Source organism: Aspergillus udagawae (genome assembly GCF_001078395.1).
Source record: "Aspergillus udagawae IFM 46973 DNA, scaffold_5, whole genome shotgun sequence".
Classification (NCBI taxonomy): Eukaryota; Fungi; Ascomycota; class Eurotiomycetes; order Eurotiales; family Aspergillaceae; genus Aspergillus; species Aspergillus udagawae.
Window position 1 is genome coordinate 2,401,991 of NW_025091268.1, and position 20,169 is coordinate 2,422,159.

At 47.2% G+C, this 20,169-nt stretch overlaps 7 protein-coding genes and 1 non-coding gene across 8 annotated transcripts; 5 read left to right on the plus strand and 3 right to left on the minus strand.

The window, feature by feature from the left end:
• Positions 1-215: 215 nt before the first annotated feature.
• Positions 216-1,112, minus strand: Aud_007659 (uncharacterized protein; the record flags this gene model as incomplete). The annotated part of the gene is made up of 2 exons (XM_043292548.1): positions 216-821; positions 891-1,112. The coding sequence occupies 2 exons, from the start codon at positions 1,110-1,112 to the stop codon at positions 216-218; spliced, it is 828 nt and encodes a 275-aa protein (XP_043148483.1).
• A 2,768-nt stretch (positions 1,113-3,880) lies between these two features.
• On the plus strand, positions 3,881-3,954 carry Aud_007660. The gene has a single exon. It is a non-coding gene; the product is annotated as a tRNA-Ile (tRNA).
• Positions 3,955-4,452: 498 nt separating this feature from the next.
• Aud_007661 (FMN-dependent alpha-hydroxy acid dehydrogenase) lies at positions 4,453-6,118 on the minus strand (the record flags this gene model as incomplete). Its single annotated transcript, XM_043292549.1, has 4 exons — positions 4,453-4,631; positions 4,684-5,353; positions 5,426-5,931; positions 5,986-6,118. The coding sequence occupies 4 exons, from the start codon at positions 6,116-6,118 to the stop codon at positions 4,453-4,455; spliced, it is 1,488 nt and encodes a 495-aa protein (XP_043148484.1).
• Positions 6,119-7,364: 1,246 nt separating this feature from the next.
• Positions 7,365-8,571, plus strand: Aud_007662 (3'-5'-exodeoxyribonuclease; the record flags this gene model as incomplete). The annotated part of the gene is made up of 5 exons (XM_043292550.1): positions 7,365-7,400; positions 7,465-7,642; positions 7,711-8,201; positions 8,272-8,462; positions 8,520-8,571. 5 exons carry the CDS (start codon positions 7,365-7,367, stop codon positions 8,569-8,571), a joined length of 948 nt encoding a protein of 315 aa, XP_043148485.1.
• Positions 8,572-9,589: 1,018 nt separating this feature from the next.
• On the plus strand, positions 9,590-10,475 carry yphA (tyrosine phosphatase family protein; the record flags this gene model as incomplete). The annotated part of the gene is made up of 4 exons (XM_043292551.1): positions 9,590-9,644; positions 9,714-9,876; positions 9,930-10,125; positions 10,179-10,475. 4 exons carry the CDS (start codon positions 9,590-9,592, stop codon positions 10,473-10,475), a joined length of 711 nt encoding a protein of 236 aa, XP_043148486.1.
• A 523-nt stretch (positions 10,476-10,998) lies between these two features.
• On the minus strand, positions 10,999-12,598 carry Aud_007664 (uncharacterized protein; the record flags this gene model as incomplete). Its single annotated transcript, XM_043292552.1, has 3 exons — positions 10,999-11,751; positions 11,819-12,436; positions 12,509-12,598. The coding sequence occupies 3 exons, from the start codon at positions 12,596-12,598 to the stop codon at positions 10,999-11,001; spliced, it is 1,461 nt and encodes a 486-aa protein (XP_043148487.1).
• Positions 12,599-13,395: 797 nt separating this feature from the next.
• On the plus strand, positions 13,396-15,313 carry Aud_007665 (putative amino acid transporter; the record flags this gene model as incomplete). Its single annotated transcript, XM_043292553.1, has 4 exons — positions 13,396-14,319; positions 14,380-14,539; positions 14,667-14,871; positions 14,932-15,313. The coding sequence occupies 4 exons, from the start codon at positions 13,396-13,398 to the stop codon at positions 15,311-15,313; spliced, it is 1,671 nt and encodes a 556-aa protein (XP_043148488.1).
• A 958-nt stretch (positions 15,314-16,271) lies between these two features.
• Positions 16,272-19,396, plus strand: Aud_007666 (uncharacterized protein; the record flags this gene model as incomplete). Its single annotated transcript, XM_043292554.1, has 8 exons — positions 16,272-16,313; positions 16,390-16,555; positions 16,612-16,882; positions 16,938-17,110; positions 17,168-17,210; positions 17,262-18,751; positions 18,861-18,957; positions 19,009-19,396. The coding sequence occupies 8 exons, from the start codon at positions 16,272-16,274 to the stop codon at positions 19,394-19,396; spliced, it is 2,670 nt and encodes an 889-aa protein (XP_043148489.1).
• Between the last annotated feature and the right edge of the window lie 773 nt (positions 19,397-20,169).

The following is a 20,169-nucleotide window of genomic DNA, read 5'->3' on the forward strand; positions in this document are numbered from 1 at the left end:
CCTTGGTGACTGGTCCCTTGAAGGTCAAAGTTTAGCCTAGGTAAACATTAATGGGAATTGTCCGTCAAGTCCGCTTGCTGGGTTCAATAGAAGCCGAATATCCATTTCATTAGATCGCAAATGATAAAAAAGAAGATAGAAGAAATTAAGGATAGGAGCACTTCATCATTAAATCACAGCGCTAATATCCGATACAACGAAATCATCCATCAAAGTTACTTTCTCTGGGTCTGCTGTTTAGGACCTAAGAGGTCTTCCAGAAATCCGGACCAAAGTTCCCTGACAATACCAGGCTCTTTGGCTTGTGATCCGTTCTGCTGTCTTTGCAGCTCTTCCCCGAAACGGGATTTGCCAACGGTCTCCGTCAAGGAGAAGGGATCAATGTCCATTGAGTGATTATCAACAACCTCACTCATGGGGCTCGCAGCCACATCTTCTCCGGACACAGTATAGACCAGCGGCTTCATGGGTGGGTCGGACGGGATCGACTGCTTTGCGGGATCATAGTACTTGTAGATATCGGAGAGGATCGGAAAGCGTGGGTCCGGACGAGAGGACGGAGCATCGATCTCCTCCATAGAAGGGAAGTATGCAAAATCGACGGTGGATGAATCTCCAACGGCCTTTGCGGCACGAGAAGTGTTAAAATGACGAACGGAGGGTCTGGATATGGTAACAAATGATGTCAGTGCTGAGAGTTTCGACGAGTAACCTAAGTGCGGCCGAGCATACTCTGTAGAAGCGTTGCCATTGATTCTTTTCATGGCAATGCTAAAGGCACGGGATTGTAGGAAATCATGGTTGGAAAGCCGTTCCATAAGCTGTGAGTACAAGATAGGAGGATCAGTTGCAGCTCATGCATGAGTGACAGGGCTATCTGGGATACATACCTCGGCCTGAGTACCATTGCTTGCTATGGATCTCTTTTTGCATTCGAGCTTGAGATCAGCCAGAGTACGAGTGGCATAAAACGAAGTCTTGTCGGTCACATTAACCGGTTGAGCGGAGTTTGCGCCAGTGATATGCAAGCTACGGCGAATGCAAGGTGTAGTGGTATGTTGCTGGGAAAGCACGCGGAGAGCGCGCAATGAAGTTGAACGGGGAGCAGCCATGATGTTAGAGGGAGATATGGATTCGAGAGTCAGAAAGTAAAAGGTCGCTTTAAAGATGTACTTGTGTAAATGAGTCAGTGAGGTTTCTCGATGGGTATTTGGTGAACTCTGGTATGAACTATGAAGATAAGGCTGGATGGGGTTATGATAAGCGTTCAGGATGAGATAAGGAGTAGAATGAGGTGTGATAAAGTGTTGAAGTTACAGGAAAGTATTTTCAGAAATAGAGAAGATATAGTAAGAGTAGGATAAATAGAGGAGATGAAGGAAAAAGGCAATGAAGGGCTCGGGGAAAGCTGATATATTTGAACATCTCCAGGGATCCGAACTGTTGGGGGGAACGGCATAGGATGAGCTCTACCTAGCTTAGATCGTCCTTTAGGTAGCTTCCGAGTGGATACCTGGAAGACTGGGGAACGGGGCAGTCTGGCCAAGTCTGGCTATGCTGACTTAGTTACCAAGCGGATTGTAATAGTAGCAACAACTAGCAACTAGAAAGCGCGGTTAAAGGGATCGACAGCGTACAGAGTAAGTTGTGTTCTGGGCAGGCAGGTTTAAGGTAGGCTGTAAGGGACTCTTTTGTCTGGATATCAAAAGCGAGGAAAAGCAAAACGCAGGGGAAATGATGAGTCTCCTTCAACAGACCGAGATGGATGGGCGATGAGGGGTAGAAATGTGAAATAATGGTGAGGTAGGGGGAAGGGGGAAGTAGGATGGAATCTGCGTCGTACATTTTGTACTACTTGTACCTTTAGAGTCACCGTACCTACACCGTACTCCGTAGAGGTATCCTGACTTTTGGAGTCTGCCACTAGCATCGTATTATTTCTACGGAGTACTTTGTTGAAGCGTTCAAGGATGAGACAGAATCATGCCATCTTACCCGTTGCCCCGTTTGGCGAAGCAGCCAATGAATCAGTGCGTAGTTCCCATTTCTATGACTGCGGAACTACCATTGAGACGGAGAGTTTGTCAGTTGATGATCATCTGAGCAACTTAGAAATCAACCATCCACCAGCCACATTCGGACTTTGTGAGCATCTTCTCCGACTAGCACGTTTGAGATTGACCTTGTCAAGATCTTCCCCTCATTCTCCCATCATACCTTACTCTGGCGATGTGTAAAAAATTGTAAACAGTTGTAATGCAAGGTAAAGTTCCGGGGTCCTAGTCTAACGGAATGTACACAGTATATTGATGGAAGTCATTACGGTTGATCCTTCCTTTCTTCGACCCGACTCGCATATCCATCGTTAATTGTATGATTGTCCATGCCATCGCCGCTCTCGTCAGACCCTGCTAAACATAACCCACCCCAAGTTGATCGAATGCGGATCCCTTCTAGGGACGCGCCAGCTTGCCTTGACAGTCAGTCGTTTGCATACGCCAGCAAATGTGCGCCACTAGACTGCAGCAAATACAGATGGCAGCGGTAGTACTTTTGCACCTGGGAGGTGTACACCTTTAGGACTTCTACAATGTAATAACTCAGTTTCGTCTGGAAATGGATTACAATGGAATATTCCCATGGTAGGCAGACGGAACCTAGGTAAGATTAACAAAAATGTTGAATGGTCATGTGGTCATTATTAGGAACTTATCTTCAGAGAGCCTATCTTCACCTCTCAAAAGTCGGGTCCCAGCGAATTCCTGGAACTGGTCTAGCGCTGCTATTTCGAATGGGCGTCTTGATGAGGCTTGGCGTAATAGTACTCTGCCAAGCTTCGCTGCTGGGAGTTAGAAAGGATGAGATACAGATACAGAAATATTAACCAGTCTAATTTATCGGATATTTACTGGCTCTTTTTCTTATGGGACCCTTATAGTTTACTTCTCTCTATGTTATAATCAACTCCTCTTCTACAAATCTACTGGTCAAATACCTCGCGTTCCTTGGTCGAACCGAATACTATGGATTGTTCGAGGCATTCTTTGATAGATGTGTGTCACAAGGCAGGAAAGACAGGGGCTGCATACCTACTTCCATATATGCATGGGCAGACCTGATTAACGCCATCCACTGTTATCCACCACGGTGGCGTTGCAGTTGCACGCATTGTTGAAAGCTTCCATTGTTGATCAGCGAACTGTTGATTGTGCCAAATGGCAACCCGAGTGCTCCTTTATTGGATACAGAAGGAGACAGTCCAGGACGACTAGTCTGTGATCGCAATTGATTTCTTAGACCTCAGAGATCAGTGAGAACCAGAGTATTAGACACAGTGTATGAATGTCTGGGAACTGACTCACCTCCAAGGTTGTTCTATGCTTCTGTAGCATGTTATTGCTCTCCGTAACTAGCGGACTTAATTGTTCTCGGTGATTTTGATGCCTCTCGGAGTCCTAGTCTCTGTGGTTTGAATTGAAGCATACAGCATCCAGCAATGGAATAACCGAGGAGAGTATGATTAGCAGGTATATTTTTGCCCATTTGGTACCGAAAATGCGAATTGAGACTGCATTCTCCCGTTTGAATAGACACGCTAACTGTATACCGTTGCCAATATAAAGAGTCGCCAGGTTTATATTCTCGGCTCACCGAGGTCTCTAAAGGTCAAGTACGTATGTTTTGTAATAAGTGGTCTCTGCATGGCTATGTCGTTGGAGCTATAGGTCTTGGTAGATGACAGGTACTGTATATATTGGCAATATGGAGATATATTGACCTAATGGTGCTCTGGCATCTTCCACTTTGGGTTAAGCCGGGCGATAGGACAAGTGTTCTTTGTGGCTGACGTATCATTAAAGATTAATGTTCTTCAAGAACTGGTCGCTTAGCTCAGTTGGTTAGAGCGTGGTGCTAATAACGCCAAGGTCGCGAGTTCGACCCTCGTAGTGACCATTTTTTTGTCCTTTTTCCGTCTTTTTTTTCTCTGACCTGTCACATCTGGAAAGCAATATGAGACCTCAATAGGTTGATGAGCCCTCAATATACTGTTGCTATTGTAGGTATTGTTTGAGTCCTTACTGGATTTCTGTATCACAGTGGTGACGACCAACATATACCCATATATGCGGCATATCCCTGATGCAGACTTATAATAAGTACGAATCACAAGCCAGACTACTGGCTACAAATCGCAGCAGAACAACAACTATGTCTATAATATTATGTATCCTGCTTTATCCGTCTTCCTGAGTCATTCTCTCGATGAGGGGGCTGTATAAAATACCAAGCAAGGTCCGGGTCAGCAATCGGAACATGATACTTGAGCGATGTCCAATAACAAATTTGTATTTCTATCATAATGGCTGACTGCTCCAGTGTATTACTGTATCATAGAATCCGAGTGCATAGCGGTGAAGGAAATTACCATACTGGATCCCTATCTCATCAGGTCTACAGCTTGGCGACTTCCCTGGAACGCCGACCTTTTGCAACCGCTCGGGCATATGGATGAGACCGAGAGTCAGGAACTAGATGATCAATATCGCCCGTGTGGACCAGATGTGGACCAGCTTCATCAAGTGTCGTAATCCCATTGTTCCGCATCGCCGTCTCCAGCTCATCTTTCATAACTGCAATGACTGGTTAGCTCATCGGGCCTTGACGTGCGGGGCCATCACCTACTGTCTATCAGATGTTCGACTCCTTCCTGCCCGTAATTCGTAGCAAAGAGCATGCTGCGCCCCATGCCAACAGCGGTGGCACCTAGGCAGATGGCTTTGAGTACGTCTGTTCCGCGACGGATTCCGCTGTCCACATATATTTCCATCTTGTCGAAGATCTCTGGACAGCGCTTATGGAGCTCCAGTAGAGTGACTATCGAGGGAGGGCTTGTGTCAAGATTGCGACCACCGTGATTGCTGAGAAGAATGCCATCTAACCCAGCTTGCATCGCCAAGATGGCGTCATCCGCAGACATCACTCCCTTCAGACACACGGGTAGATGCGTATGCTTCCGCACCCACACCAAGTCATCCCATGTCAGTCCAGGGTCAATGAAGCCTGCCATAACACGTCCAAGGCCACCGCCCTTCTTGTCGTTCTTCGCTCGGGACGGTGCCATGGGGACAGATAAATTTTCATCGGCTTTGACTCGCTCATCCGCCTCCCGCTTGCCCGGCCATGCAGCATCGACTGTCACAAAGATTGCCTTCACGTTCGGATTGGCCGAGCACTGCTGAAGAAGCGCTACGGACTTCTCTCTATCTCGATTGACGTACAGCTGGAAGAAGAAATTTGCTGAAGGAGCGGCTTCTTTCAGTTGATCCAGAGTGTACGAAGAATTATTTGAAACCTGCCCAATAATGAGCACTAGAGCTTAACCAGGTGCAATGGGATGGAATGGGAATATAAGATTATGACGTACTCCTTGCATGATACCTTTGCGCTCGCATGCCCTGGCAATCGCACACTCCCCATCCGGATGGATAAGCTTAGCCATAGCAGCCGGGCTTACGAACAATGGAATGCTACAATCGACGCCGAGAATCCTTGTTCTTGAATCAACAGAGCGAACGTTCCTGAGGACGCGAGGTCGGAACCATATCCTGTCGAAGCAAGATTTGTTCGCATCCCGAGTGATGAGATCGGTCGCGGCACTGGAATAAAATGCCCACGTCTTTTTGTTTGCTGTCTTGGACGCGACGAGTTCGAAATCATGTGAGTTGATCAGGGTGTGTAAGGGCGGCTTTTCGTTATCCAGGACGACCTGTGGATTCTCGCTGGGAGGCTGTTTGAGCCATTCTTCATCGACTGCGGACGTGTCGAGGGTCCCCTTGTACTTCTCTGGCGGTAGATTTGATTTGATGACGCCAGGAGAGTGAACCTCTGAGTAGGCCTTAGTGGCATCACGGCCTGCATATCTCAGGATGACTGACAAACGTGAGCTTTTTGAGTTCAGTGCCCAGCATAAACGGTAGATCTTACTTGTAGATCCTCCAGGGTGTTCCTCCACAAAATCAGTTACGTCCCATACTTTATTATCAACAACGATCCAACAATCATCAGGCGTTTTGTGTTTCGACACCTCTTTAGTGGATAGAAGCTTCTCGCTAGCCATTTTTACTTTCCTGAAATTTGCACAGATCTGTGGTTTTGTAGGACAAATCTTTCAACAACTCCAAGCCACAAGTTATTATACTCGAGCAACTGCAGGAGAGAAGCCTGAAACGAATAGCGAGAGGCCCTGTTGGTTATATAGACTGTAGCAGCATTGCACTTCGGAGAGCTCTCCACAAGGGTCTAATCGCAGTGCGGAGAAGCATAGGCGTTGATTGTTGAATTTTGCTCCGCAGCGGCCCAGTGCCGCGTTTACGGGTTCACAAATACCGAAGTGATGGAAAGGATAAACAATTAGTGAAGGGCTGACTGGTCCACGAATCAAACTATCAAAGTTGTCTTAGTAAATTCGGGATCAGAATACAGAGTACTGAAAGTGCTCTGTTTGTTCTCATCAACGATTCTTAATGCTTCAAGTAATCACAACAAAGGGGTTGACATTTGCTTCCAATAATGTATGTCCGGTAACTCAGCAGAGATGGATACGAAAGAAGCAACCAACTTTACCTATCTCTACCCCAGTTGCCTCTATTCATTAAGCAGAACATACACTTCAGTTGTTGCAGACACCTTGCTCCTCTCTCGCTCCGAACTGCCACTTCTCGGTCGAAAGCATCGGGGGCCTCACCGATGGAACCATTCGATTCGGGTTTCGGTCCGAGGGGTGCTTATGTAATCCACCACGTGCATTTTCTTCAGCCACACAGGGGCACATATGCTCTGTGGCTAAGCACTACTGGAAACAATTTGGACAAAACTAGCATCATGTATCCCGGCACATGATACGTGATATCTACTTGCTTCCCAGGAAATCAATATTGCCCACCGAGAGTGCTCGGAGTGACTTCGTACATCTTGAACGAAGTGACTCATTGTCTGATGCGGGTGACTCACAGCGTAGGCAATATTCTGAAGGCTTGCGGGAATAGTAATTGTACCTCTTTCCTCGGTTGCGTAGGATTCAGGATCAGAAAAAAGTCCCTCGATCTACACTCGCAACTGCCTCTCAGTTGCCCTGAAAATTGCACAGGTATGTTTAGACGGTTAAATTCAATCCCACAGCGGAAGGCATGCTCCTCTGCTCAATCAAATGGATTGGAAACGGTAGTATTGCATTTTGGCTCACGACAAATGCAGCCACAGGGAGTAGCCTGTTGAAACCGGGACGTACATCCTCTTATTCTCTCTTGAACAGCAAAAGAAATTACTGGTCTGCAGTTTTGAATAAAATACCAGCCAAAGTCAAGATGTGTGATTCTAACAAGCCCTTAAGATATGTTGATGTAAGTGTCTCTTTACAAGCATCGCATATCTGCAATAGCTGTTGCTAAAATTGACTACTTCTAGATTGGAATCAACCTTGGTGACCCTGTATTTCGAGGAGAATATCACGGCAGACAGGTTCATGAGAATGACCTTGACGATATCATTCAGCGTGCCCGCGATGTGGGGTGCACGAAGTTCATGGTGACTGGTTCAGACCTAGTAGAATCTCGGCATGCTATTCAGATTGCTCAACGTTACCGTAAGTTGCACCCAACTTCTCAACTATTGTTTCTTTGTGTTGTCAAGCCTAACAAGGTCGGCTGCCAGCCGGTTTCTGTTACGCAACTGTTGGTGTTCATCCGTGTCAAGCAAAACACTTCGATGAATTCTCTGGCGGTCCAGATAAGATGCTGGAGGAGCTGAAGTCTCTGGCGCTGGAAGCAAAAGAAGCCGGGCATGCTGTTGCATTCGGTGAAATCGGTCTAGATTATGACCGACTGTTCCTCAGCGCCAAAGAGCCTCAGCTGAAATATTTCGAAGCTCAACTGGATCTTGCGGTGGAAATACAGCTCCCGCTCTTCCTTCATTCCAGAGCCGCCAGTGAGGATTTTGAGAAGTTGCTAGCTCCCAGACTGGAGAAACTTCCCAAGAAAGGCTTGGTGCACAGTTTTACAGGGACGATGGAGGAGATGGAACGGATGGTGGCACTGGGTTTGGACGTCGGTGTCAACGGATGCAGCCTGAAGACGGAGGAGAATCTGGAGGTGGTGAAAGCTATCCCACTTGATCGAATCCAGATAGAGACAGATGGTCCATGGGTATGGAGTTTTCATCGCCCTTGCAACATCCTTATATACTTCCCTCTCTGACTGACGTGGTATCCTTTAGTGCGAGATCCGGCCCTCTCACGCATCTTCTAAGTACCTGGAGGGTGCTCCCGCATTGCCCAAGGCAGTCAAGAAGGAGAAATGGCAGAAAGGCCTCATGGTCAAGGGCCGCAATGAACCCGTTGCGATAGCCCATGTCGCCCATGTCATCGCTAAACTAAAAGATATTACTGTGGAGGAGGTTTGCGAGGCGTAAGTTGTTTGGATTGAGACTTTCGGCCACTAAGAAGCTGACTCCTTCATACTTAGGGCTTGGAATAATTCGGTAAGAATGTTCGGACTCGGAGAGGAAGTGTCATAACTCCTTCGCTCTCCATTCTTTGAAGCTGCTCACCGGAAGGGGAGGGAAACAGTTGCTTAGGATTTGTTAAGCCCAGTCATTCTGTCCATACCCAACTTTGACTCCGATAGATAGAAATGCTTGCAGCGTGTCAATGAACTTTGCTTTCCATAATGTTCACGGCCAAGCTGTCTGATTCGAATTGACCGAACCTCTTCTTATTCGAATGTTTCAGGCGTCGATTTACAAAGTTGGCACCGTCTGACGAAGAACGCAGTCCATTTTTCAATCACCACGAAAGTGACTCAGCAGAGAAGCGACTTCAACTGTGACTGTTTGCTCCTGCCATGATATTCTGAGTCTGGACTATAACAGATCCAATATGAGGTCATCTTTGTTGAAGCAATATGCCATGACAAGCGTTGGTAGCTACGTTTTTCACTTGCAATTGCTGAACGCCTTCAGCCAGATTGTGTTTCCTAGGCTGCAATCTAGGTCTGTTTCATGAAGGATATCTCAGGTCAAGCTCGTGCTAGCGCGGTTTTTGTCAATCTGTGCCATTCACTCTGTTGATATCCTCCTCCAATAGCTCACCGCCCATACTACTTCAACAGTCTATGTCTCACAGTCTTTGTCGTTGCTATTGACAAGATAACGAAGATAACCTACTCACTGATCTATTCTCTTCCTCGCTTATCCGTCCTGTCTCTTGACACTCTCGAATACCTCCATCATGGCCTCTCTCCAAGCTCTTTTGTTTGACTGAACACCGGTTCATCGAGCAATCGACTTTCCATCCTTGGACTCTTCCATAGAGTTGACGTCCCTTCTCAAGACACTCTTAGAATCCGTCTTGGAACCTGCTCTATCCAGATTTCTGGGTCGATAAACACGTCCCAAAGCCTGCTGTTTCTGTATCCGCCTGTCTCGAAGCATATCACAGGCGCTGAAGAGTTCCCTTCTATCAAGGGAGCGTTGAGACCACCGAAACGCGTCAAGGCTGCAGTGAATCTCATCTGTCTCAAAAGAAAACATTACAATGGCTACGCCGCTTAGTGAGAAGTCTTCCAATAGCTCCCTCAGCGGTAAAGCGGGTGAGTATCCTTCGCTTTGTATATTGACGTTTACAGCGAAATGTTTGCTGATTAGACCGCGTCGAGCAGGTGAATGGTCTCGTCTTAGGGAAACATCGTTGGAATCCGAGGTCATCCACACTGAAAAGTTGCCTCCAAATTTCGGAGAGGTTGTCAAAGGGGTCTATAGAAGCTCTTTTCCGCAACTTTGGCATTTCCAAGCACTAAAGAAGCTGGGACTCAGAATGATTGTGTAAGTTGCCGCCATATAAGATCATTACCCCTTGCTTACGCTTGTCCGCGTAGTACGTTAGTCGAAGGGGAATACACTCAGGACCACCAGGTCTTTCTCAAAGAAAACGGTATAGAGCATCGTCGCATTCTTATCCTGGCAAACAAGGACCCCACGGTTCGAACTCCGGATCATGTTGTGAATCGAGTCCTGGAAATCGTACTGAACAAGGCAAATCACCCACTCCTTCTACACTGCAACAAGGGAAAGGTGAGCGCAGAGGTCGATAATACGGATTCGACATGACTAACTGTAATTGATAGCATCGGACTGGATGCGTTGTCGGCTGCTTTCGGAAGGTTCAAGGCTGGGACATGCTAGCTATTCGTAAGGAATACATTAGATTTTCGTGGCCGAAATCGAGGCCCCTCGACGAACGATTCATTGAACTTTTCGATGACACCAGACTCAGACCCCTCGCTGTTTCTTCTGGTGCAAGCTCATGGCCTGCCGGCGTAATGCTCAATCCGCTTCGCGAAGAAATAGTCGAGGACGAAAACACCCCGAGAGGCAGTAGACATTCTTCTGCCAGTGTGTTTCACAAGTCCGACAATATGTAATGAATATGGCGCACTTTGCATGACTATCACACTATCTGATGAAGGACTGGATGTCTTCGACCAGTACGACCTTACCAATCTCGAAAAATTTGACTGCATGGAGTACGGGGGGGTAAGGTGCATGGGGACGGCGCATGTTGACTTATAATAGACCGTGGTCTCTCTGTCAGATACCCTACACTTTGTTGACTGATGCTACCAGTGGCGTGTTTGGTATATGGTGTTGCGAATGGACGGTATTTCGGGCTGACGTTATGAATTAGGATGCAGTTTTGTCTTACTTTGTCTGAGAATTGATGGATAATTGATGGCTGCACTGCTATCTTGTCTTATTATCTTAATAGAACACACTGAGTACACATCTCTTTGGCTAGAGTTGGGATACCTTTGATTGAGACCGCAGCCTATCGGGCCTATTTGAAAAACGTCATTTTTCGGTACTCTATGTAGTTAATAATGTATATACTGTAGAAGGTCATCTATGCGGATAGACATCCCGCAGCTCGACGGCCTATTGTACAAATTATATGACACAATTGTGGTCACACAGCATCAAATCAAAGTCACCATCGGAAGTCTCACGGGTCCCCGAAAAGCTAGGGCTATAGGGAAGAAGTTCTGGGCTCGTAGGCTCATCTTCAAAGCAGTCAGATGCTAGCATCTCACCATCACTTATGGAAAGGTGGCACGAGAGTTGCTCCTCCGTCAGATTGAGCACAGATATTGTGGTTCTGTTCTGGGTATGGTCAAGTATCGTCTGGTCTCCCCAAATTCGATCAAGTTCGGTATCGTCATGTCCCAGCATATCAAGTGAATGGTGTGAATAATTTCCATCAAAAGATAACACGGAGTTCGTTTCGTCTTCGTCTATGAACTCGGGATCTTCGAAATTGCTTCCCAAATAACAGTCGGAATTGTATATCTCGCGATTTTCACTGTTCAGGTCATCGTGAAAGTCGTCCATGCCTACCTCCAACAAAAGATCCTCTTCGGCTTCTCTGTAATGATCGGCGGAAGTGGTCACGACATCTAATGCCTTCAATTTCCGCGAAGCCCGGGAATCATATAGTTGCTTCTGGGCAATCTTCCAGAGGGCAGTCTGTATTGCCGCTCTAAAGTCGGTCTGCCCTGTTGCTTGAGACACTTCTGTTCGAGGATTATGCAAAGCTTGAAGGCCGTTGATTCTGCTTTGCAAAGTCGGATCTCTCGTCGTCTTCAGAAGTGAAGCGAGGGACTTCGCGATGGACGGAATCAAGTGGGATCGCTGGTTCATGGCCTGTGAATGGGGAACTGTGTGTCAGATGTATGCGCCCTTCTTGATGAAAGCGAATCCGGAATAGTACCTCACGGTAGCCTAAGCTGAACACCGAAGGCACGATCTTTGCCAGTGGTTGGAGATCCCTATCTGAGCTCGGAGTGTGTGTATCACACTTTTCGACTATGAGCGATCGAAGGCCTTTCCTGAGCAGTTGATCGAGCTCGTGGTAAGTCTGACTATCGCGGTCTTCCTCCATTCGGTAGTCATCTTTCATATCCTCAAGCTCCTCCAAGAACAACCGTGTGCTGCTGTGCATGAACTCGTCTACGCAGTCTGTCTCCATCATAGAAAGACTTGGGAGAGTCGTTACTATACCCCATTGCTTGCGCTTGACTATAAACGTTTCGGAAGGTATTGGGGTCGGCAGTTTCGGCGCTAATGGGAAGTATTCCTGTCTGGCTTGGTTTGAATCATGGACTTCAAGGAACACGTTTATCGTAGACAAGTATGCTGTGTGAATATTTGCAGGAGCAGCAGCATCCCCGTCGTGTTGCGCTGATATTGGTACTCGGAAGATTCTATTTGACGGCCGTCCAGTCTTTCTTCGCAATCCAAAGGAAAGCTTAATGGTCGTTGAATTGTCCGACCCGGGTAACCGGTCGCAGCTTCTGAGCAGGACAGCGAGATCCAAATCTGACCAGAGCTGCAGGGAGTGTGTTAATAAATGGACCGATCACAGCCCTGTGTAAGTGGCTCCTTGTCCGTGATAACGTACTTTCGACTTGCGAATTATATCTCCTGCGTGAGAGATAAAAGATGGAACTGACTCAGGGGAATGAGCTCTGGCAGTAGCGATGACATGCATTTTAATTTCTGGTGATTGGGCTATCCATATCAATCCAGAATTTATCAGCTTACCGAGATCCTTAGGGTGCCCAGGATCTAGGTTTCCTGCAAGAGATATGTCCAACGACGCACGTAGCATCAGGGACAAATCTGAGTCGGAGTGGGAGAGATGAATTGTATCTTGTCCTAGGTCAATGACCAGGGCCATGGTAAATAATGATTCGATGCTTTCAGCAGCGATTGATGATTCTCGTAGCTGTTAGAGAAGAACTGGATTGGCAGGCCTTCTGCGTACCTTACCTTACCCTTCTTCAGGCAGGGGCGGCTGTATTACCTTATCAAAGGGGAAGACATACAGCAGCGGTCATGGTCAGGTGCATTCGTTATATATTTATCAGGGCAACTCATCGCTTTGATTTACTGCTATCTACTGCATTCAATAAACATACTACTGCAACTATACTATGATATAATCCTCCCAGTAGGCTGTAACACTGATTATTAGGAATTTCCTTTACATTCAGAACAGCACATGTTTTGATCACCATCATAAAAAGGAACGTTATGTGCATGCTTACTATTCCATTCAACCTAGGTCTGTCCAATATTGGAAAAAATGTAGATCCAATATGGCCCAAATGTTAGCAGATCAGCACTGAGACATGGAAGTATAACTTGTAGATGTGATTGGCTGTAGTCTTCTTTTTGCCTGCTTATCGATAAGCGTCATCACGTGTGAATCTTTGTGATTACCTGGCCCCAAACAGACGATCCGTTCATAAAAAATTGAGGTTACCATGAGCTTCAAAATCAGCAATGAAAGAGGATGAAGGACGGGAATCTCTATTGCTTGACCATCATGGTCCAGATGGAGGAGAATCTCAATCGTTGCTCTCGGGATCTTTGAGCAAAGAAACCGATCTGACAACCCATCCCTTTCCAAATAGTCCTCCCCTGACCTCCCCTTCTGCTCCTCCTGGTTCGCACCAATATCGATCGTCAATATCTCAGCCTGCCCCGGATGGGCAACGTCGCCCTCGTACAATGAATCGTGTTCGGTTTGATATTGAGGAAGAATCGGAAGAGGAAAGTCTCCCGAATGGACACTCTCGCGATTCGGAGGACTCGTGGCTGGAGGAGGAGGATTATGCGCGGCCAAATGCGAGCCGACCGGGAAGAAATGGCAGAGGTCAGATGGTTCCTCTTTTGACGGATATAGAGGCGCCCAGTGTAACCCTTGCGACCTCTGAGGATTTCTTCCCTGAGGATCACCTCGAGAATGCGAGGCCGAGGAGCGGAATGCGGATGGCCTTCATGAACATGGCCAACAGCATTATAGGAGCTGGTATCATCGGACAACCTTATGCGCTTCGGCAGGCGGGCATGACAATGGGAGTCTTGCTTTTATGCGCGCTCACAGTCACAGTGGATTGGACGATTCGCTTGATTGTGGTCAATTCTAAATTGAGCGGCGCGGATTCCTTTCAAGCAACGATGCAGCATTGTTTCGGGAAAAGTGGTCTCATTGCGATCTCCGTTGCTCAGTGGGCTTTTGCCTTTGGCGGCATGATTGCATTCTGCATCATTGTGGGTGATACTATACCGCATGTTTTCAGTTCTCTATTTCCTTCCCTCCGAGACATGTCCTTCCTCTGGCTCCTTACGACCAGGCGAGCTATTATTGTTCTTTTTGTCCTGGGCGTCTCGTATCCATTATCTCTGTACCGGGACATTGCCAAGGTGCGATTCTAATACTCTCTATGCAGCGGACGAACATTTCCGAGGCTAACAATGTAGTAGCTGGCTAAGGCGTCTACGTTAGCGCTCATAAGTATGTTGGTGATTGTCGTTGCTGTAATCACCCAGGGATTCCGAGTTCCCTCAGAATCTCGTGGCGAGGTGAAGAGCCTCCTTTTTATCAACTCCGGTTTCTTCCAGGCCGTGGGAGTGATATCTTTTGGTAAGTCTGCCTTGCCTAAGAATCTGAAGTTGTATGAGATTATGTCTAACAGACCATAGCTTTTGTTTGCCGTATGTTGCCCACCGCGAATACATAATCCACAAGACCCTGACTGACCGTCCAAAAGACCACAATAGTCTCTTGATTTATGGTTCTCTCAAGAAGCCAACCATGGATCGCTTCGCAAAGGTGACCCATTACTCAACCGCCGTCTCCCTTTGTATGTGCTTGGCTATGGGTATCTCAGGCTTCCTCTTCTTCGGATCCAAGACCCAAGGCAATGTGCTCAACAACTTCCCATCTGATAATATAATGGTCAATATCGCACGGCTGTAAGACCTCCTGCATACGGCTAGCAACCCTTGCTTAACCTAACATCAAATTGTCCACAGTTGCTTTGGCCTGAACATGCTTACTACGCTGCCACTTGAAGCTTTCGTTTGCCGATCGGTCATGACGACCTACTACTTCCCAGACGAGCCTTTCAATATGAATCGACACTTGATATTCACGACATCTCTGGTGGTGACAGCTATGGTCATGGCATTGTTCACTTGTGATCTTGGGGCTGTATTCGAGCTCATTGGCGCAACAAGTGCTGCTGCCTTGGCGTATATATTTCCTCCGCTTTGTTACGTGAAGTTAAGCAATGCGAGTTGGAAAGCTAAGGTTCCCGCATATCTGTGTATCGCCTTTGGTATCACAGTTATGGGAGTCAGCCTGTTGCAAGCTGTTGCAAAGATGATAAACAGTGAGTTTGGCCCTTGGAGTTGATCTCCTTGAAGTCAGATCCGCTAACAGAAGAAATCCGCTGCGTAGACGAGGGTGGCACGAGGACTTGCAGTGCTTAGCAAGTAATAATGCCTGTCTAAATATACGATTGCACCTTTGATCGGCCCATAGACGTCTCTCTCGGTCTTGGGACCGTTGTACATATACCGAGTTACTTCCAAATAAACTGAACTCTTACTGATGAGAGGATACTGACAGGACAGGAAGGGCCTCGTTGTAGTTTTGAAGAGTCCCCAGTTTCAGGTATTCTTTCCTTCAGATACAGTGAAGCTGAATATTTCGCACGTCGCCTCTGAAGGCTCTATTGGCATCTGATGTGATCTGGGATGCCCTGTGTATGACACTAATCCTTGTTCAACTGCTTCTGAACTTAGACTTATGATAAGAGAGACACAGCGGTCTACATACAATCAATAAAGTCCTTCCATTTTAGTCCATTGGTTGCGTTTGCACTTGACGCCGTAGCAACAAACCACTGAACATCCTCAACACAATTTCTTCTTCGTTATTTTTCTTCTCTTTTCTTTCACGCTCACTTCCCTCTTTGTTTCCCCCGCACAATTCTCTGGCCTTTGAAGCAGTTTATTGTTCCCTTACCTCGGTTTATTCACAAACTGCAATAATCTTGAAGGGGATAGTCACCTTTCCTACAGACTCTCACTGGACTTTGGAAGAGTTTTTGTTGACCTTCAGGTATCCTGACTCTGCACTGAGAACTGGAAGTTCTTGCGCTACTTGCATCTTGAACGACGGTATTCCAACCCATTTCGGTTCTTATCAACCGAGAGTGGTGGGCTCTCTGTTGGCTCCCGTGTTGTGCCTTGCTACATTCACTCATTCTCTTCATCGCGTCTGGCTGTGGAAACATACGTCCATTGCATTTTTGCTTACACATTTCCATCCTCGTACGTTCATATCTTGCCGATTTGAGCAAGTCATCATGGACGAAGAGGCAATCGAGCGTCTGAAGAGGGTTCAAATGGTAAGATAATTGCGCCTTATTGATCCCGTCATAAGATGCTTGTAGGACAGTCTGACTAACACTGAACTGTATATAGGAAGACCTTGGGACCCTTAGAAGAGAGTATATCTCGACTGTTGACACCAAGAAGTTCAGGAATATTCGCTTGGAGGATATCGAAGCCACGCGAATGATAAATGTTGCTGGATCAGACGCTGCGCGTCTGGCCCAAGCGAATCAAGCACGTCTTAACGCTTGGGCAAGTGAGTCTTTCACTATATTAAAGGTTATCCAGATTATTGGCTAAGATTTGTGAAAGATGCACACAAGGATTTAGGCGACCCGGCCGATCAAGAGCCTTTAGACCATCTTTTAAACGGCCAGAGCCACCGTCTCGGACTGCGCGCCGTGATAGAAGGGAGCGGTGGTCAGTCTTACTCAAAATCCATCAAGAAGAATGATAATCTTCTTCAGGTTGCGGAACGTGCTCCTAGCGGCCGCTATGCATCAACGAGAGGCTCCAAAACAACCGGCCGTGGCGGTGGTGTCATCGGTACAAGAGGTCGTGAAACAAAGCAGACCTCGCCGAAGTAAGTGATTGATACCATTAGCAAGCCCATGAAATTGGCCTAACCCATAGATCAGCGCTCAGACAAGAGTCACACACCAAGGCGCCGTCGCAAAACTGGGCAATCATGTGGTCCAGTCCCCTCACGCCAGGAAGCGCCTGCAGGATCCTGCTCTCGATATTAATAATGAACCGCCGAAGAAGACTAGGGATGTATCTGGCTCGAAGTCGCAAAGAGTTGTTAAATGTGGTAAGTACAAGCCTCTGCGAACTTGAAAGAAAGCAACCGATTGACTCTTCCGAGAAGGCGTGAAAAGAGACCTCGTTCTTGTCAAGACAAGACGGCCTGTGTAAGTTCAACGTCCATCGAGCCTTGGACACAATCTGACATTGTGCGATAGTGGCAATACCGATTGGTCAAGAGTCCTCAGCCCTCCTGAGGACTTTCTTTCTATCGCGCGCGATAGTCTGATCAATGCGAGGGTTTCGAATGTCCCAACAGCTGTTCTTGCTACGGGTTCTGAACAAACTCAAGTCACCGTCTGCCAGCGTGAACCAGGGGCCGTTGATCACGAAGGTTCCCAATCTATCAGCCAACCTGAGGACATCAATACGGGCCGAGCATATGAGGACTCCATAGTTTCTTTCCGTTCAGACGGAGACTCAGTGGCAATCGCTACGCCCGTGTCCTCTAATAAAGGTCAACCATCACGCGTGAGCATAGCTCAGGCAGCTCATACAGTGAGTGAAAGAGACCAGCGATTTGAGCCCAGAAGACTACAATTTCCACCGCAAGAGAAACCGCAGCAAGTCAAATCCACCTCCGAACAATCAGACGACAAAGCTCAAGTTGGTAAGCAAAACCAAGACGATGAGCTGGTTGATGTCTCAACGCCGCCGCCCGGCTCACCTCCAATCGTCCAGAGCAAAGATCTCTACTCTGCTAATGTCAAAGCCGAGGGGAGGACTGGAATTCTCCTTGACTTCAATTCCACTCCTCCAGGGAAGAGTCCTCCGGGCACGGAAGATAATTTGTCGATGAGCCCAGCCCTGCAAGATTTGGAAGGCATCAATTTTCAAGAAAATGTTGCACAAAGTGTTCTTTCGAGGCCAGAAACCCAATTATACTCTTTCATTAAGTCTGAGCCAGTCGGTTCGAAGGACTCTTCCAGCCTGAGGATCGGAGGAAGCACTGGTGATACGACGGTCTCTACGTCTGACGATACACCATCCGATCTGGCTACCATCCGAGAAAAGCTCGCACGCCTTTGCAAATTTGTGGAGGAAACATTGCGCCACCATGTGCCTGAGCCGCTCAGAGATATGGACTTGCAAGCTCTCAGGAAGTACGAACAAGAGCTCAAAGACATACTCTCCTTGCACCAACGAACAGTGAAGGAAACAGGCTCACAGACTGCCGAAAAGCGACAGGAAATTCTCTCATCTCACAAACCTCAGGGAACAGGAGCTGAAACAACCATGGAAGGAGAACATTCCAAAATATTCTCCCTCACACCCTCGGTCTGCTCTACACCCGTGGAAGCTCCTCTTGAGGAAGGCAATAGTAGATTCAGTCTACGTTCCACCGAGACATCTAGTCCGTCTAAATTCAATGTGCAAGCGAAGGAGTTTGTCCCAACTGGTTCTGCCAGGAATCCCAGTTTCAGCGGATGGCGTGATACTAAGCCTAGCCCTCCAAGCTCAACAACCTCCGAGTCACGAACTGGACAGTCACAGCATTCTCGCCAGAATAGTCAAGATTATATGCTTATTGATTCGACTAATTCGTTTTCTTCACGATTTGCATCTCAGCCCTCACCGAGCGGACGTCAGGCCAGTGAGAATCATATCTTTGGTGATCATCTATTACCCGGTAGGGGAAGAATCCATGGTAAGACAAATTGGCGCCAAGCATTATCGTCAGATAAGAACGCGTTGAAGGGCACGTATGACTACATGTGTGATTTCTACCTAACCATTGCTGACCCTCATTTGTGTAGAGCCGAATGATTCTCATTCGAAATTCTTGACTCCAACCAAGCCACAGGCCCTTACTGTGCCTAGAGCAGGAGCTTCCGTCCCCGAAAGCATAAACACGTATGAAACATCGAACTCGTAATTCATCAACATCACTAATGTGTCATGCAGTACCAGTGAACCTTCTCCGAGGCCTGTCGGGTTGGCAGCCACTGCGCCAGGGACTGGATCTAACGGTGTGAAGTCAAATCCAAACTCTGACCAATTTACTCCAACTCCTGTGCCCAAGGTAGTCAAAGCGGTGTATGGAGCGAATTCGAAGGTGAGTGCCATTTCGCAGGTGAATGCATTGCAACGGTCTATGCACGCACCAAAGGTGCAAGAGAATCCTACGACCAAGAAAAATCCGAGCGCCTCAGCATTGGGCAGCCTCGGAGGCTCGATCTATGCAAACCCCTTGGTGCAAAAGCCTACTGTTGCAGCGCCCGAGATTCGCAAGTCCAGTGGCCTTCAAGGCTCAAGATGGGCAAGCTCTGAGAATCAAAAGCCATTACGTTGATCATAGCACACAGCATGAATTGCGTCGTCTGAATCTGATTGCCTTCTCTGGCCGATACTACCTTCTTTTTTTTTTTTTTTTTTTTCTTTCTTTTCTCTTGATTATGTGTCACGAACCTTCCAAATGTGAAATCTGTACGATTAGCTAGCCCTCGCTGTTTTTTCTCTAGTTAGCATGCAACGCTGATATGAATTTATGACTGTCATTGCCCTTTTCAGCACCTCTACCTCATTCGTCGTCCAAGAGCACCTTCCTTCCTCACGCCCCATCGTATGTAGGCAAGATGAGTGGCGACAAGCACACTCAAGAGAAATATCTGCCATCAGAGCACAAGCATTTTGACTATATGAAGTGCTACATTGCGTACACAGCTACTAGATGTATTGAGACCAATAATGGGATCTGTTCGTCTGCAGAGATATTGATTAAGGCTTGCAATGCTTGGTCGAATCCATTAGAACTTCGCCCGATGCTGTCCTGACAGCTCTCCCTGGCGCGAACCCTGTGATTGAGAGAGTGGAACATACAGAAAAAGGAGCCAGTGCTTGCCATCTTAGGCTTAAGGGCAATATATAATTAATACTCAAATGATCCTTGACGGGCAGCAAACGATCCAGGTCGCATCCATCAGTCTTTTCCTTGATCGGGATCAAGCGACAGTTTAATGCTCTTTCTAATAATTCAGCCTTGAAGGTCGGTCAAACGAACAGCAAGTGCCCAAAGATAAAGATGAAGATGCAGATCTAGAGTCTGTAAACATCAAGCAATGACCA